Source organism: Planococcus citri, chromosome 4 (assembly GCF_950023065.1).
Source record: "Planococcus citri chromosome 4, ihPlaCitr1.1, whole genome shotgun sequence".
Classification (NCBI taxonomy): Eukaryota; Metazoa; Arthropoda; class Insecta; order Hemiptera; family Pseudococcidae; genus Planococcus; species Planococcus citri.
This window is the reverse complement of record NC_088680.1, coordinates 37,957,651-37,974,179: the sequence shown is the minus strand read 5'-3', so window position 1 is coordinate 37,974,179 and position 16,529 is coordinate 37,957,651. Positions and strand designations below refer to the sequence as shown.

Below are 16,529 nucleotides of genomic sequence, written 5' to 3'. Positions count from 1 at the left end.
TACCAACAAAGAAAATATGTTGTGGAGATTGTAGAATATAGTTTGCTGCTCTTGTGGGATGTACAATGCTTGTAGTACAGATCTTCATTTTCTAGGTGAGATTTTTTACTTTTGTGTGTGTGAATTTATTTGATATTTGATTGTTATTGAAATTTAATCTAGTTTGCTATTTTGTTCTACACAGGTATTGCTTGAAAATAATTCAACCAAAATATTTCAAAGAGCTGTTCTGCAATTTGTGCTCTCTATTGCTGGTATCATTCATGATCTTGATTATCAATGGGATGATTAATCACTGAAAAAGGTGTTTTGAGAAGAAAATATAATAGGTAATTTGAAATAAAGTAGCATTCTTGGGAATTTTTTTCTAGAAATGTGTTACTAATTGTTGATTAAATTATATTATACATTGAATGTTGAATTATAATTTGAAATCAAGTACAAAAAAGCCAAATGTTATTTTCATATTTTTATTCCAAATAACATAATTTTTTTTATGCTCAATTTGGCTGGAAAATTTTGAATACAATTTTAATCATTTTTATATTTTACACAGGGTAGTTCGTATAATGCAAAGATTTCCATCAATTTCTGCTAGGAATTTGTCCTCATTGGCAAGAATATGGCTACATCACCCACAACTTTCACATCAACCTAGGAGATTTTCAATTTCTCATCCGCCAAGTACTCAGTCATAGTCAGCAACTGAACATCCAAAAGTAGCTAATATGATCAACAAAATCAAATCCTATCTAAAAAAATGCTCAAATCAACAAACCAGCTTTACCACTGTCCCAAATCATCTTGATTAGAATGTTCAATTAATCAAATGCTCATACTTTGTTAATTTTTGGTCATTTTTCTGTCCAGATTTGAATTTTGTTATTGTGGGTTTAGTTTATAGGAAAAAAAGGGTAGAATTATAAGTGTTCTGTTGAATATTGTTATCTAATCTATTGCAGTTATTTACATTTTGCAAATTGTGTCATCATTTTCAATACCTATTCTGATTTTAATCTTAATTCAGGTACCTACTTGATTTGTTGATTGGTTTAATATTGTGTATTCTCCTTTGTTCTTATTTATTATTAGTTCTCGCTTTTGAGAAATACTATGAAAAATTTCTCTTGAAGGTCTTTTATGTTGACTTGGTTCAACCATTCGTTTTACTTACTAATTTTTAATTGAGAAAAAAAATATTAAATTAATAAAAATATAATTGATCTGTTCATAAGGTGACTTGGTTCAACCATTTGTCTTACTTACTAACTTTTAATTGAGAAAAAAGTGTTAGGTAAATTAATAAAAAATATAATTGATCTGTTCATAAGGTGACTTAGTTTAATCATTCATTTTACTTATTAATTTTTAATTGAGAAAAAAAAAGATTAAATTGATAAAAATAATAATTGATTTGTTTATAAGGTGACTTGGTTCAACCATTCGTTTTACTTACTAATAATAAAAATATAATTGATCTGTTCATGAGGATATTCATATTCAATTAATTTTTATTCTAAATTTGAAATAATAATTTTTATATTTGTAGTATTTAAACTTTGGCAGTGGTATGTATCAGGAGGGATGCGCTTCACACTCATTAGTGGAACACAGTACTTGTTGTTGAATTCGTCAGCTGATGCGTTTTTGGTGAAAACAATTTGGTCAACATCCAAATAGTTGCCCAGCCAATGTCAGGGGTCAAAGTTTCTCTTTGTTTTTGCTTGTTCAGCAACAATTTATTATTATAAAAAATGAAGTTAAATTAAAGATAATATACTTAATTTAAATAGATAGATAATTAAATTTCTTATTTTGAATATAGGTAATTAATATTTAAATTTGTGGTTTTCTTTTCTTCCTCCATAAATAGAAAAGCTACCTATGTACAATAATCTTTTGTGAATGCATTTTGTGAACTGACATTTTTTTTTTTTCAAGTTTTATTGCATATAAACTGACTTGCGATTACAAACGTGTCTATTACATAGGTGTCATTCAGGAGACTGTGATTTTGGATAATTTTATTGATTATATATATATATTTTTTTATGGTATTATTGTATCATGTTCGAGTTTTCATCGTGTTCTTGCATATTATTTATATTTTATGATTTTTTAAAATAGTTTTGGAAGTATTTCTTTTGGATTAAGTATTGATTGTTTTTATGGTATTTTTGTGCCATGTTCGAGTTTTCATCATGTTCTTCCATATTAATTATATTTTATGATGATTTTTTTCATTGTTTTGGAAATATTTCTTTTGCATTAAGTATTTAATGTTTGCATTATGTGTCACATTGTGTGACATGAAAAGAAAAGTCTGCCTAATATCTTTCTTAACAAGAAAACAGCCAGAAAATCAATTGAATCTTGTATGTGGTGGTTGGATTAAAATCCCCCAAAAACTACTTGAATTAAATCATAATTTTCTTCTGGAAACAGAGGCTTCTTCGCTAAGTACTGATAAACGATTGAAATTACGATTCTGAGGTTATTGTTACACGTTCCTATCTAAACCAACTTTTAAATTCCTGGAGGAGTAGTCAAATCTTGGAAGTTAAGCTTTACATGGAAGTATGTAGGATATAAAGTCGAAATTGGTTCTTCAATTCTTACAAAAAATCAAGTTAATTGTGTCATAATTAGGAATTGTTTTTCAAAATATTGGTAAATAAACTTGAACTATTTAAATAAAATCACATTATTTACTTCACTGATTTGTATTCGTTGAACATATGTTCGTGATGAAGAAAATTGTCTCCAAATTCGAGCATCGTCATTTTTGAAATTGTTTCCCTTTGCTTCGCTCGGACTGAATACCTACAATTATTGTTCTGTTTCTGAATTACTGCACCTGAAAAATATTTGTTGTAGGTAGAGGTAGGTAGAGGTACCTATTAACTTTTAAAAATGTGAATGTATTTGAGAAATTAATTTCTTGCAAGAAAATAATCATTTACTACGTACCTACTACCTATACTTGAATAATAATAGGTACATTTTCGAAAACTTCAGCCCTCGCTTCGCTCAGAACTGTTGGTTTTTCTTGTTTGCAATCAAACTTTCCTAAAAATGTATCTATTAGTTATTCAAACTAAAAAAAAAAAAAAAAATTTAATCCAAAAATAAACTTCTCACATGGAAAAAAAATGTTTTTTTTTCTACTTTTTGAAATAGGAAATTTTGAGTGAGGAAATTTTGAGAGCTTTTGCCCTCACTTCGTTCAAGTTTTTTTGCTTTTCTTTTTCGGAACCGAAATTTCTAAAAAAAAATTATTCATATTCTGAAATTTCTAAGCGAAAAAATTAACCTCCTCCCATAAAAACATTGTTCTTTCACTTATCAAAATAGGAATTTTCAAACGCTTTTGCCTTCGCTACGCTCGGGCTAATCTGTTTTTTTGTTTGTTTTTGTATTTTTTATTTGGACTTGGAATTTTTCTGCCAGTTTGAGTATCCCCTCCTTTCCTTAGACAGCATCTCCTACTGAACATAAGGATCAAATCAATGATATTGAAATCTTTGCCCATGCAACCAGTTACAAAGCTCAATTGCACCACTCGTAGTACCATCGATCAATCATCCCAACTCACTACGTATTTACCAAATTCAGCCTACATAGGGGCATGCATATAGCTCATACCTATGTATAGGTACATTTCATCAACATCAGTATTCTCAGCCGAAAGAAGATTTATTAGCAGTCTGTATTCCACTCAAGAGTAATCTAGCTATAGTCGACGTCAGACGACGTGTAATAATAAAAATAAAAACGTCTTTCATGTATGGATTATATGTAAGTGACGTTTGAAAAAGATCTTCCAACTTCCAAAAAGAAAAAAGCAAACAAAAAATCGAACACTTGTTGATGCTAGGGTGAAAAAGTTTCAGCTCATTGTAAAAGAGGGAGAGGGCAACGGGGACGTATGCATTAGGGAAAATTATCGCAGTATGCCGATGTTTTTCCACCTCTGCTGTTCCATACGCGCGTGATACTGATATTTCGGTTACTGGACCACGAACAAAAACATCTCACATACATAAGCCATAAGGGATAATCAGCAATAACCCCGTGGGCGTAGGTGTATTTTTTAAGATGACGACAACGCTACCAAAATCCATCTCTAAAAAAATATTGACGAAATGCCGAAGACAACGACGAACGAATAATTATAATGGATATCGTATAAAAAAATATAGTGCGAAGGTGGTTGATGACGAAGAGGAAGAGTCGAGCAAACGCATCGGAAACTAATATAACGAAAATGTGAAAGGAAGTTTAATTAGAACACGTTCAGCCTTTCACTGTCGACCTGTACAGACGGCGAAACACCTATAGTGTATAACGAATCGTCCTCAGAATTTCGAATGCTACAATATTATTACAAACACTGTCAACTTGTCAGAAATAGTTCTAGACAGATCGGTTGGTAAATTTCAGCCCTCTCTTGTATCCTATTCAAATTACAAGCAACGAATGCCAAATGATACAGTACCTACCTAGGCAAGTCGTTCCAGACGAAGAGAGAAAATCAAGCAAGGTATCATATCTCGAGAGAAAGAGAAACAGTGAAGAGGTGGCTCAGAAGCACAAGGGCAGAAATTACTGTAAATACAAACGTTGATTAAAAATACGACGGTGTATTATTTCACGTTCGCTAGTCCCATTATAGTAGAGATATCTCGGCATAACGATGATTCTCTCTTCAACCCCTGTTTTCTTGGCGCCTTGCATCGGGTCGGGTCGAGTCAATAATAAGTAAAAGCACAACGATGATGATGACGCCGACGCCGATGTCTCTGATCTTTCTAAACGTCTCATCCTGACAGATGACTTTAATTTCTAAGCTGTACCTACTCTTCCCACATTGCACAGCCTCTGTGTACTTTGTCCACTCTCTTGCGTCTTGTAAGATACTTTTCAAGTTATTTTCATTTCACGACACGACGTTAATGTGGATTAATCTCACCCCGACGTATTGATAGAATGCAATCATGTGTCATTGTAAAATGAGAAGTATAATAGAAGATGCCGTTGAATAGACAATGGTGTTATTGCAGTAAAATTTTTTGCTTGGTGGATACTGAGTATTGAAACAAGAATTTGAATTGTGCATGTTTCTAATATTGAGGACGTTCCTCTGACCTTGAATTTGAAACTACTGAAAGAGTACAGTTCGGATTTCACGCAAAGTTGGGTTCTTACAGAGGAACCTACGGTCACGATTTTTTTAAAGAAAATTTCAGCTGTCCAAGATTTTAGGCGAATTTAAAAATCCGAAATTTATCATGCCCATCAGTAATTTTTTTCAATGTAAGTAGGTACTTACCCAATTTTTTATCCAGAGAAAATGTAAACTAGCTTTTCACTATTTTTGACCATTTTGAAGCTTCCAGCGCGATTTTTTCTTCAGAATTTTCGAAATTTAAAAGTAATCAACTCGAGTAGCTAAAAATAGCAAAATTAGTACAAATGGCTGCATCATGTCAAAAACAACCCCTCTCCCCCTCCCCTTCTGAATTTCACTTTTTCGGAGTATTTGAGATCCTCCAGGGTTATTTTTATTTTCTCCAGAATTTTCGAATGTTTTCAGAAAGGACAGAAATTAATTTAGGCATCTAAAAATCGAAAAGCAGCATGTTTGTAGGACCAAAAAATCAAAAAATTTTCATCTCCAATTTTTTCCAGCCAAATATGACTATATGAGACCTTCTTGTAGACGAATTAGTTTAAAAATCACAAAAAAAATGTGCCCAAGCAAGCTTTCATTGAAGAAAATTGTTGAGGGTGACCTCCTGAATACTTAATCCCTAAGAATTACCCCCTCCTACCTCCCTCCCACGCTAATTTTTGTGGAAGGCTGAACTCCCACCCCCTCCTGCCCCCTCCAAGGGTTTTTTGCAGATATTTCCTCAAGATTTGATTTTACGTTGAAAATTGCTCATTACTTTTACTTTCAACAGGAAATTTCCTACAACTTTTGTGCAACAATTTCTCCCCTCCAAGCCATAAGTCATTAAAAGAGGTTGGGAGGGGTCAAAATCATTGGGTTTTCAAAGATATTTGTATGCTCCTTTAGAACGAAGTAGTACGTAGGTACTTAATTAATACATATTGTATTGTTACAAGATAAACCCAATATCCGGAGTAACCTGAATTCCTCCGACAGCTCTTAGGAGAACCAAACTCGCAGGCTGAACCAGAACCACTTTCGAAGGTAATTAAAGTCTCCCCTCTTAAGAAAGTTTTAATATCATGGATTTTTTTTTGGCTCAAAATTTGGTGAGTGTTTAGAATTAAAAAGTCTGACAAAATATCAGGAAACCAACATTGAAAATTTGATTTTTTTTTTAGTACCTACTTAATCCATTGATTTTTTCCCAATTCGAGCATATCTAATATCAGAAAATCACAAAGATTTTTTCCTCGAGTTTTCCAAAATTTGACATACTTAAGTAATGTCAGAAAGTCAGCAATATTTTTTTCCAAGTTCTAAAAGTCCGTTGATTTTCCTCCCAGTTTTTTAAAAGTCTGGCATAATGCCAGAAAGTCACTGAATTTTTTTTTCAGTTTTCAAAACTCATCATAATGCTGATCAGCGTCGAACGAATCATCTTTGTTGCTCAAAAGTATCGGTTGGAAAACCTTTTTGTAAATGTGTTCATTGTTCAATCTATACGGCTGGTTTCTAGATAATCAATTCACTGAAAATTTAGTATCGGAAAAATATAGATGCCTGCTCCAAATTATCGATAGGCATAAAAAAATATTGATAAAGTATTGACATCATTACTCCAAATTGAAAAAACCCTACTTGAATCTTGCCTTGATGGGTCATGCGAAACAAGGGTAAAAAAACCTCATCTAGAATTGTAAAAATCTATTTTGAGATATTCTTCAGATAATTACTGCCATATTTTTAGGTGAATCGCCTACCCTCCTCTTCTCAGGAGGACAAAATTCATTCTCTGAACACCTGTTAATGAATGTCATCGGAGTTCACCATTACCAATGCATGTATTTTAGTTCTCATTAAGGTGCTGAAGCAGATACCGTTTCCCTCAGTGAAGTTTTATGTATAGCATAGGATAACAATAGCATACTTTCACCATAATTGCCAATTTTTTTGTGAGCAGTTTGTGCGAAGCGAAGGTCGTTCAATGATGAAAATGCGAAAAAAAAGACTACACCACAATAGTTCGTTGCAGTTGAAGAAACGACAGGATTTTTCACAGTACAACTAGGTACTTACACGCCAATTTTTTCTTGTGAGTAGGTAACACCAAATGATATGCACTTAAATCGACAAGAATAAGTAGGTATATTTTTGAAACTTGAATTAGGTAATACAGGGTGACTCGGATAAGATGTGAAAGATTGAAACCAAGTACCTATTCTACTCGTTGGAAGGGAGAAAAAATTCCTTTGCAAAAAATTCAGAAAATCTTTCCATAACGCTCGTTATATCGTGATTTTGTTAAACCCTTGTGTAAAATAACAGCAAATCCGAGATTGTGTTTTTCAGAAAGTGAAAATGAACGCAATCATTTTTATCTGGATTGCATGTTCAATTTTGGAGACAACTACAGCGCCATCTTTACTAAAATTAAGCGGTAACTTCTCAGGAAAACATCCCAGCCAAAGTTCTCACGAGACTAATTCGCTACAATCTAACCCATCTCAACTGTCCACTGCAAGATACCAGACATCTTCATCTCTTTCTGCATATGAACAACGAGTAAATTATGTTGAAAATACCTATTTATGGTAACGACTACCACCTTTTGAAATAAGTCTTACACTAAATATTTCAGGACATTTCGACCACAAACAAGAAGAAATCATGTAGTGTATTCAAGACAATACAGGTGACTTAAAACCATTCATTCACAATTGTAAGCCAGCCATTAATAATCATGTTGTACCTACACACAAAATGAATCATTCTCATGCACAGAATGGATTAACAGCTGTAAAGGATCTTATACTGAATTCACTATTCAAACCAGCACGACCATCAAAGCCACTGCCTAAGGCAAATACTTCGGTAATTTTAGAGTAATATTTTGTATACACATACATAGAAAGCTTTTTATATAAACTTATGATTCAAAACATGCACTCATTTAACAATTTTGCTCAGAAAACTGAAGACGAAGGTTCAAAAAAACCAGAAGAAAAGAAACCTGACCCACACAGGGAGGAAAAAATTGTAACTGCTACTTCATAAAAATATTTTCGAACGCTTTTTGTTGGTACCTACTAACTTTGATTCAAAAAATGCACTCATTTAACAATTTTGCATAGGAAAATGAAGATGAAGGTTCAAAAACACCAGAAGAAAAGAAACCTGACCTATACAGGGAGGGGAAAAATGTAAAATTGATTGCAAGTTGATAGCTTTTAGACAAAGTTTGGGTTTCATAAATACCTATTTCAAATACCGGTTTGTATTTATGCAGGAAGATGAAGACGATGAATATGAAGTACCAAAAACACTTGCAGAACAGAGACCAGATATGTAATGTTTTTCAGGTAATCATGTAATGCATCAGTTCAATGATGAAATCATAATTTGCAAACTTTCAGCGAAAATTTTCCAGCAGTATGACCTTAGAAGGAAAGTACAAAGTGGGAGAAATTATACTTTATTTGGTAATACTTATGTTTATCCCACTTGAAGTCAACATGTCATGATATTTTCTTTCACCAACTCAACACTGATTTTTTTTCTCTCAATAGTTAACAGAAAAAAAAGAAGAGCTTGATGATGCTGATAAAGCAGCCATCAAATATGTAATCAACAAGCGAATGGTAAGTGGAAAATAAAATATTATACATACAAAGTACTTATCCGGCGTCAACTGATTACTTAATAACAAACAATATTGTATGTACCTAGTCATTGATCTTATTTTAATAGAAAAAAGATCCAGAACTTATGGAAAGGTACAAAAAATAGGTACAATGAAAAATATAACGTAGGTATCTCATTTTCAACCACAATGGTGTGGTATGGTACCCCACAAACACAGGTCTTGATCAAAAATTAACGATTACAGAATGGAAACGAGACAACTCCGACTCCATCCTCCAGAAATGAACAAGACTCTGATGAAGATATGACTTTTCATATGCGTCAGCTCCTCTCTCCATCCTTCTCTCATTTACATTTTGAGACTTCAACCCAAACTGATAACAATGCAAATCTGGCACCAGATAATGAACGAGATTCTTCCAGAAATATGTATCCTGACATAAATGAAGATGAAGAACTCTTCAGGCCGCTCCACCCAATAATTGAAAACTTTTTGAGGATTGCTGATGAAGAACGCCGTAGAAATCTAATTGGTCATATCTTTGGTGGAACTACTCGTGTTCTACCTCCAGATACACCTTTACCATTTTTTCCTTCATTCTCTTCCATAAGATTACATAATCATAGAAGAATAATTCCTTACTCTCTGTGATTTGTTGACTTTGAAGGTCATGTTACATATTTACAAAATGTTTTACATAAAATAATGTGTAAGGGAAGTTCCAGCAAGTGGAACCACTTAAGCGAAAATTACTGTGAAATATTTTCTATTGGGTCAATTTTAAATCTGAATACACCACTGAATAAAGTATGCTCTCAGTTACAAAACGATATATTTATGTCAAAATTGGGGTACTTTGAAGCTACTAAAATTTGATTTTTCCGGAGGACCTTTTTTTCCAACATACAAAAAAATGTCTGGGTGGAAGTTTAATCGAATTTATTTGATATAATAATGACAGAATCGAGTATTAGGGACCTACCTAATTAGCTTAATTTACATGGCAATACAACCCCTTCATATACGGTGCAGACCTGATGGGCCCAGTGACTTAAATGTTGAACTGTAGCCAAATTTACCTTAAACACCATCCAGACAATGAATTTCAATTTGACTATTTATTTTAGAACTATTTCACAGAGAATTGAAAATTTTTTTTGCTTAGGTAAGTCAAGCAGATGATCTCTTTTGGAAACCACTCTAAAGGCCTCTCATGCTCTGGTAAAAAAAAAAGAAGCTATATCGGTGACCAAGAGGTTTCTCTGTCAGAAATTTTTTTTAGTAGGTATACTGGCATTTTTTTTTCAAACATGGCATCACTCGACCCCAATGAAGTTCAATCTCTCAAGTACATAAACAGAAACACTTGTTAACGAATGTCGTTAGACTTTAACTGACATGTTTTGGTTCATTAAGGAATTGAAGGTAGACATTATTTTCCAAGATAATGTTGCATGAATTACCTACACATGTACGTTATGACTTGTTAACAAAAAAGGTGAATTTTAACGATTTTCTTGGCAGTTTAATGAAACAAGGTCATTTACTTTATGGTTGGAATGTGAAATACCTATTGTCAGCTGCAGTTGCTATTGAGAAAGGGCAAATGTATGAGTAACACATTCGATTGCAAATTTACAAAATGAATATCAGTACGACACCAGCGAAAAATTGTAATTATTGGCCACCCATTGGAAAATACGCTTCAAGGGTAATGTAACACCTGCCCTTTCTTAACTGTGGAATATAAATTCTATTCTACAGTACTCTATTATAGTTCTTACTTTCTTTCTCAGAATTTAACATGAAAGTAATAATTTTTACCTCGTTTGTGTGTTCAATTTTTGGGCCAATTACAGCACCTCCGCCTTGTACATCTCCACCATGTGATAGTACCCATTTTTTAGCAGTGCCTCCAAGTCGAAGAACTGTAAGTGAACCACCAGTAAATAATTAGATACCTACCTAATTATTGATAAAAATGATTAAGTACATACGTATCCATCCATCCTTTCCAACATTCAATTTAAATAAACATTGTAACTTCATTCAGGAAGATGAAGACCAATCGAAAGGGCCAAAACCACTAGCAGAACAGAAACCCGAGATGTATAGTGTTATTGAAAATTTACGGTTTATAGTAAGTGCTGCTGACCACTTAAGGGAATCAGTACCTACTTACAGTAATAGTTTAATGATGAATCAACGTTTGTAAACTTCCAGCTAAAGTATAACAATCTTATCAATTACATGACACTACAAGGAAAATACAAAATTGGAGAAACCATATATTATTTGGTAATGTGCCTAATAGACTAGTTCTTTTGACCAGCCTTTCTAAAAATCATTATTATTTTATCATTTTATCAACTTTGTCGATCATTATGTGAACTTGATGAATATAATGTAAGTATTTTCATTAAATTAAGTACCTACATTATTATTTCCCCATATTTAGTTGACAAAGAAAGAAAAACAGCTTTACGTATACCGCTGATAAAGCACTCCTCAAACAAGTAGTCACGGAGGGATTGGTAAGAGAAAAATGAGCTCATAAAATCACATCAGAAGATGAAATGTGCATACACTCATTATCTGGTGACATAATTATCTTATTTTCATGTAGCAAGAAGATTATGAGCTTACTAAAGAATATAAAAAGTATAAGGAAAAGCATAAAGTACGTGAATAATTTTTAATTGTAACACTCGAATGCTTTCAAGCACAAGCCTGTCAAAGAGTATGTAACATATAGTTCAAATTCTTTCAAATTCTCATTCATAATTACAGGATGAAAACAACAAATCAAGCCCATCAGCTAAAAATCAAGAAAACTCTGCTGAGGATATGCCTTACTATATGCGGCAGCTTCTTTCCTCATCCTTCTCTATGTCCAAATTCGGGACCCCATCTCCAGCAGATAAAAACACAAATCAGTCACCTGGACCTAACAATGATCCAGATTTTCTCAAGAGTCTCCAACTATTTCAAAACGTTTTTAAACAAAGCTTTGATGAAAATGGTCGTTTTCGACCGCCACCGCCGCCGCCATCACTACCACCATCACCACCACGTCAGAAATTTCCTCCATACACTCTTCCCCGCTACCGAAGTGCTTTTTCTCATCCAGGTTCTAAAAGATGGGATTTCCCTTCATTATTTTAGTTTCAGAATTTGTAAAATACAAACACAAGACTTTGGATTTTAACGATTTCAATAAAATTCAAGTGCAAACTGCTCATTAGTTTTGCGTATACTTTGACTCACATAAGACACGTGTTTTTTTTTTTCAAACATAGCATCACTTTGGACTAAATGAATTTCATCCTCTTGAGTAAACACTTGTTAACGAATGTCGTCATACTTCAACTGAAATATTATGGTTCATTAAGGAGTTGAAGGTAGGTAGATATTATTTTCCACGATAATTATTACCTACATATGCTTCAACTTGTTAACGAAAAGTTAAATTGTAACGATTTTGCGAGCAGTTTAATGAAACAAGGTCATTTAATGGTTGGGATGTGAAATACCTATTGTCAGCTGCAGTTGCAGTTGGAGTAACACATTCTTGAGGCATATATTTCCAATTTTTCGTTGCGAATTTACAAAGTGAATTTCAGTATTGCAGTAATGAAAACGTGTAATTATTTGCCACCCATTGGAAAATACGTTTCAAGGGAAATGTAAAACACCTGTCCTTCCTCAACTGTGACAGAATATAAATTTTACACTACACTCGTACAGTTCTTACTTTCGTTTTCAGAAGTTACAATGAAAGTAATAATCTTTACCTTGTTTTTGAGTTCAATGTTTGGGGCAATTACAGCGCCTTGTACATCTTCATCATGTGGTGCCTTTGTAGCAAAGTATCCAAGTCAAAGAACTGTTCTTCGGACTGGTTCGATGCCATCTCGTTCATTACAGTTGTCTTCAAGAAGATATCCAACGTCGTCACCTGTTTTCAGAAGTGAACCACCAGTAAATAATTAGATAATTATTGATAAATATGAATAAGTAGGTACAAAGTATCATTCAGAACAATTCTAATATCAGATAATTAATCTACATTGTAGGATTTTCCATTTGCAAATGAGATTATTAATGCAATACAGGTAGGGACTTGGTGATATGAAACTATTTACAAACACAACCCACAACATTTATGCTGGATCCAAATAAGTGTAGAAAGAAATTTTTAAGAACAGATGAGATCTAAAGCTATTCAGGATTATGTACGAAGTAAACAGCCAACATCAGCTGGACCATCTGTTGTTCCTTCTTCAACAAATGAATCACTTTACCCAAAACGTGGTGCAGGTAGAATTCAACTGCCCAACAGGAGTGGAAATGGTACTAAGCAGAAACCTACTCCATCTAATTCAATTCCGAACGAAGTAGGTGCATTACTGGAAATTGTAGCTTCCACAGAAATTCTTTCTTTTTAAAATGTTCCTTTCAAATTTATGTTCATATGTAACTATTGCTTATGCATCGAAAAATGATTTCTCAACAAAAGCGAAACGTGCAAAGGGTACAAATACCAATCAATACAAACGAATTGAGTGATACTCCATTGGAGCTACCTGTTGAACGTAAACAGTCTAGTAAAAATAATCCATCAGAACCTCTATCTGAAGAGCCTTCTCCAGGCAACCCAAGAGTAATTTCTTCGGTGAATCCATCACCAATTCAAGTGAGTAAATAGTTTTTTTTATGCTGGTTTCTAACATTTCAAGAGTGATAACGCCAGTTCCACTTACATCTTAGACTGATTCTAAGAAGTTGTCAAAAAAAGAGGTAAATAAGTAATTGCCTGATTACCTATGAGCGGGAAAATTAACGAGGAAGAAAGAATGCTGAACTTGAAAAGAAACCATCCCAATTTTTCAAAATTTTCTTCACAGAGAAATTGTCATTATTAATTAAGTATATATTTTCTCATTTAAATAGATTGAGAGTGAAAAGAAACTAGAATCAATAATTCCTGTACCATCGTCTAGTAACCCACCTAAAAAAGAGGTAGGAAGTACATACATACATGCATGAAAAGTAAAAACGGCAAGAACTAGAACATAGGGTGTTACAAAAATACCTAACTTACTGTTATTTAGTCGCATTCGTTCATTCTTTCCAACATTTAATTTAAATAAACATTGTGACTTTTTTCAGGAAGATGAAGACCAATGGGAAGGGCCAAAAACATTAGCAGAAGAGAAACCAGAGTTATACACTACTGATCAAAATGTAAAAATGATAGTAAGTGCTGCTGACCACGTCATTCAGGTAATCAGTACTTGCTGTAACTGTTTAATGATGAACCAACGTTTATAAACTTTCAGCGAAAATTTACCAGTGATATGTCACTAGAAGGAAAATACAAAATAGGAGAAATCATATATTATGTGGTAAAGTACTTGATAGGCTAGTTCTTTTGACCAATGTGTCAGAAAATCATTATTTTACCATCATATCAACTTTTCCAATCATTATTTTTACTTATTAATGAATATTAGGAATCTATTTTGATTGAGTTGTATTTCCTATATTTAGCTGACAAAGAAAGAAAAAGAGCTCGATACAGCTGATAAAGCAGCCATCGAATATGTAGTCACGGAGCGATTGGTAAGAGGAAAATGATCTCATAAAATCACATCAAATGATGAAATGTGCATAATATACCCATTATCCAGTGACATATAATTATGTTTTTTTCATGTAGCAAAAAGATCCGGAGCTTACTGCAGAATATAAAAAATATAATGAGAAGCATAAAGTACGTGAATAATTTTTAATCGTGACAGTTAATATGCTTTCAAGCACAAGCCTATCAAAAAGTAAAAAATACCTAGCTCAAATTAAGTATTTCAAATTCTCATTCATAATATTACAGAATGAAAACAATGAAAATCAAGAAAACTCTGATGAGGATATGCCTTCCTATATGCGGCAGCTTCTTTCCCCATCCTTCTCTATTTCCCAATTCGAGACCCCATCTCCAACGGAGAACAACACAAATCTGTCACCTGAACCTGGATTTGGGCAAGACTTTCTCAGGAGTATCCTTCTCCTTGTAGGTCCCCAACCTCCACCGTTCTTTCCTCCAGGATTTCAAAACACATTCAATCCTAATAATAATGAAAGAAATACAAATCCGTATTCCGGTTATAGACGAAGCTTCGTTGAAAATGATCGTTTTCGACCGCTGCCGCTGCCGCCGTCGCCATCACCACTACCACCACGTCCGCAATTCCCTCCATTCTCTCCTCCCCGATTACGAAGTGCTTTTTCCTATCCTTCTAGAAGATGGAATTTCCCTTCATTATTTTAGATTCAAAATTTGTGAAATACAAACGGGAGACCTTGGATCTTGACGATTACAATAAAATTTAAGTGCAAACTGCTCATTACTTTTGTGTATACCTTGACTCGCATAAGACACAGTACTGAGCACAAAGATCTGCAGCATACGTCTTGAGATCAGTGAAATATGTCTCACGACGTCAAGGTTTTGCAAGGAGAATGTTTTAAAAATCGTCGAAATTTTCTTCAAAGTCAGATTTTTGAGTAAATTTTTATTGCAAATGTTTTCTTCTCGAATAGGTATTACGTGTGAATTATAGGTAAAAGTGGTATAAAGTTTTCTAGTCATTATTTCCGATTCCCCAAAAAAAAACGAGAAATATTGTCAAAAACCCATAACATTTTTCGAGTTTTTTTTCATTCCTTCGAAAATTACGAAATCTTGAACCTCGATACGAAAGCGATGGTACAAGTCTGAGACAAAATTTTTCCCACAGTCCACTAAGGTTCCACCCCAGCTTTTTTCAATCCACCAATTTTCCAAAAAAAATTAAAAAACGATCTATCCTAATCTATGTACAACCTTCGTCGCAGAATTTTCAAATCGCTTTACATCACACTTAAAACCTCTCCAATAGATGTGAAACAGACATTTCTCTTGAAAATTTCCATCATATTTTGCACTTGGCAGTTCTCTAACGAATTTTTCCTTCTTCTGCGGGTTATTTGACACTTTGAATTCGAAAATTCAGTTTGATAAAATTCATGGTAACATTGGTACCTTACCTACTCGACTTTCTTCAATTTTGAAAAATTTTCACATGATTTTGAGAATAGGTATTTGATTAATTACGAGGTGACTTAGGCGTCTTTTGCAGGATTTTACTCGAACTACGAGACTTTCTACATATGATCAAGTTTTAAGTACGACGAGTACCTACTTACGGTTTAAGCAATTTTTTAAAAGTTTTGCAAAATTTTACTGAAATTCTATCAATTTTGATTGGGTACTTTCAGTAATATTTCTATGGTGATTTTATCTTTTTATGATCTCTTATGATGTTTTTTTCGCGATTTCATTTCATTTCGACAATATTTGACCAATTTTTCGTAATTTTCAACAATCTATATGATCCTACCAATGCCATTTCAAACGCGATTCTTCGTCAAATCCAGGTTGTGCGATGTGTATTATTTTGGTTTTCAATCTACATAAGTAATTGCCATCAGTGATGTAGCACACCAATATTCGTGTGTATCATCACCTTCGTAATGTGATTTTGTTTCTGTGTGAGTAAAATAAGATACCATCTATTGCAACGTTAAATCTGTTGAACTTGAAACAAACTTTCCACGATTGTTGAATAGGTAATTTTACGAAAGCTCATTCATTCATCGTATACT

The 16,529-nt window shown here is 33.4% G+C and overlaps 1 protein-coding gene and 2 long non-coding RNA genes across 4 annotated transcripts in view; 2 read left to right on the top strand and 1 right to left on the bottom strand.

The window, feature by feature from the left end:
• Positions 1 to 1,958: 1,958 nt before the first annotated feature.
• Positions 1,959 to 16,529, bottom strand: part of LOC135845072 (uncharacterized) — a 79,481-nt gene continuing 64,910 nt past the window's right edge. The window contains exons 3-5 of the long non-coding RNA XR_010558697.1: positions 12,617 to 12,780; positions 10,647 to 12,531; positions 1,959 to 3,069 (exon numbers count right to left, since the gene is read on the bottom strand). This is a non-coding gene — a long non-coding RNA (uncharacterized LOC135845072). The remainder of the gene's footprint in view (positions 3,070 to 10,646; positions 12,532 to 12,616; positions 12,781 to 16,529) is intronic.
• On the top strand, positions 10,616 to 11,752 carry LOC135845070 (uncharacterized). Its single transcript, XR_010558695.1, has 6 exons — positions 10,616 to 10,752; positions 10,876 to 10,962; positions 11,046 to 11,120; positions 11,281 to 11,356; positions 11,449 to 11,502; positions 11,613 to 11,752. It is a non-coding gene; the product is annotated as an uncharacterized LOC135845070 (long non-coding RNA).
• Positions 12,455 to 15,242, top strand: LOC135845068 (serine/arginine repetitive matrix protein 1-like). 2 transcript variants are annotated; one of them, XM_065363533.1, is made up of 11 exons: positions 12,455 to 12,803; positions 12,899 to 12,937; positions 13,031 to 13,219; positions 13,342 to 13,518; positions 13,593 to 13,622; positions 13,776 to 13,844; positions 13,995 to 14,081; positions 14,165 to 14,230; positions 14,376 to 14,447; positions 14,545 to 14,598; positions 14,716 to 15,242. In XM_065363533.1, exons 1-11 carry the CDS (start codon positions 12,597 to 12,599, stop codon positions 15,151 to 15,153), a joined length of 1,428 nt encoding a protein of 475 aa, XP_065219605.1. In that variant the 5' UTR covers positions 12,455 to 12,596; the 3' UTR covers positions 15,154 to 15,242. The 2 variants fall into 2 exon arrangements, with proteins under 2 accessions (XP_065219605.1, XP_065219606.1); XM_065363534.1 differs by lacking the exon at positions 13,593 to 13,622 and having other exon boundaries at positions 14,716 to 15,241.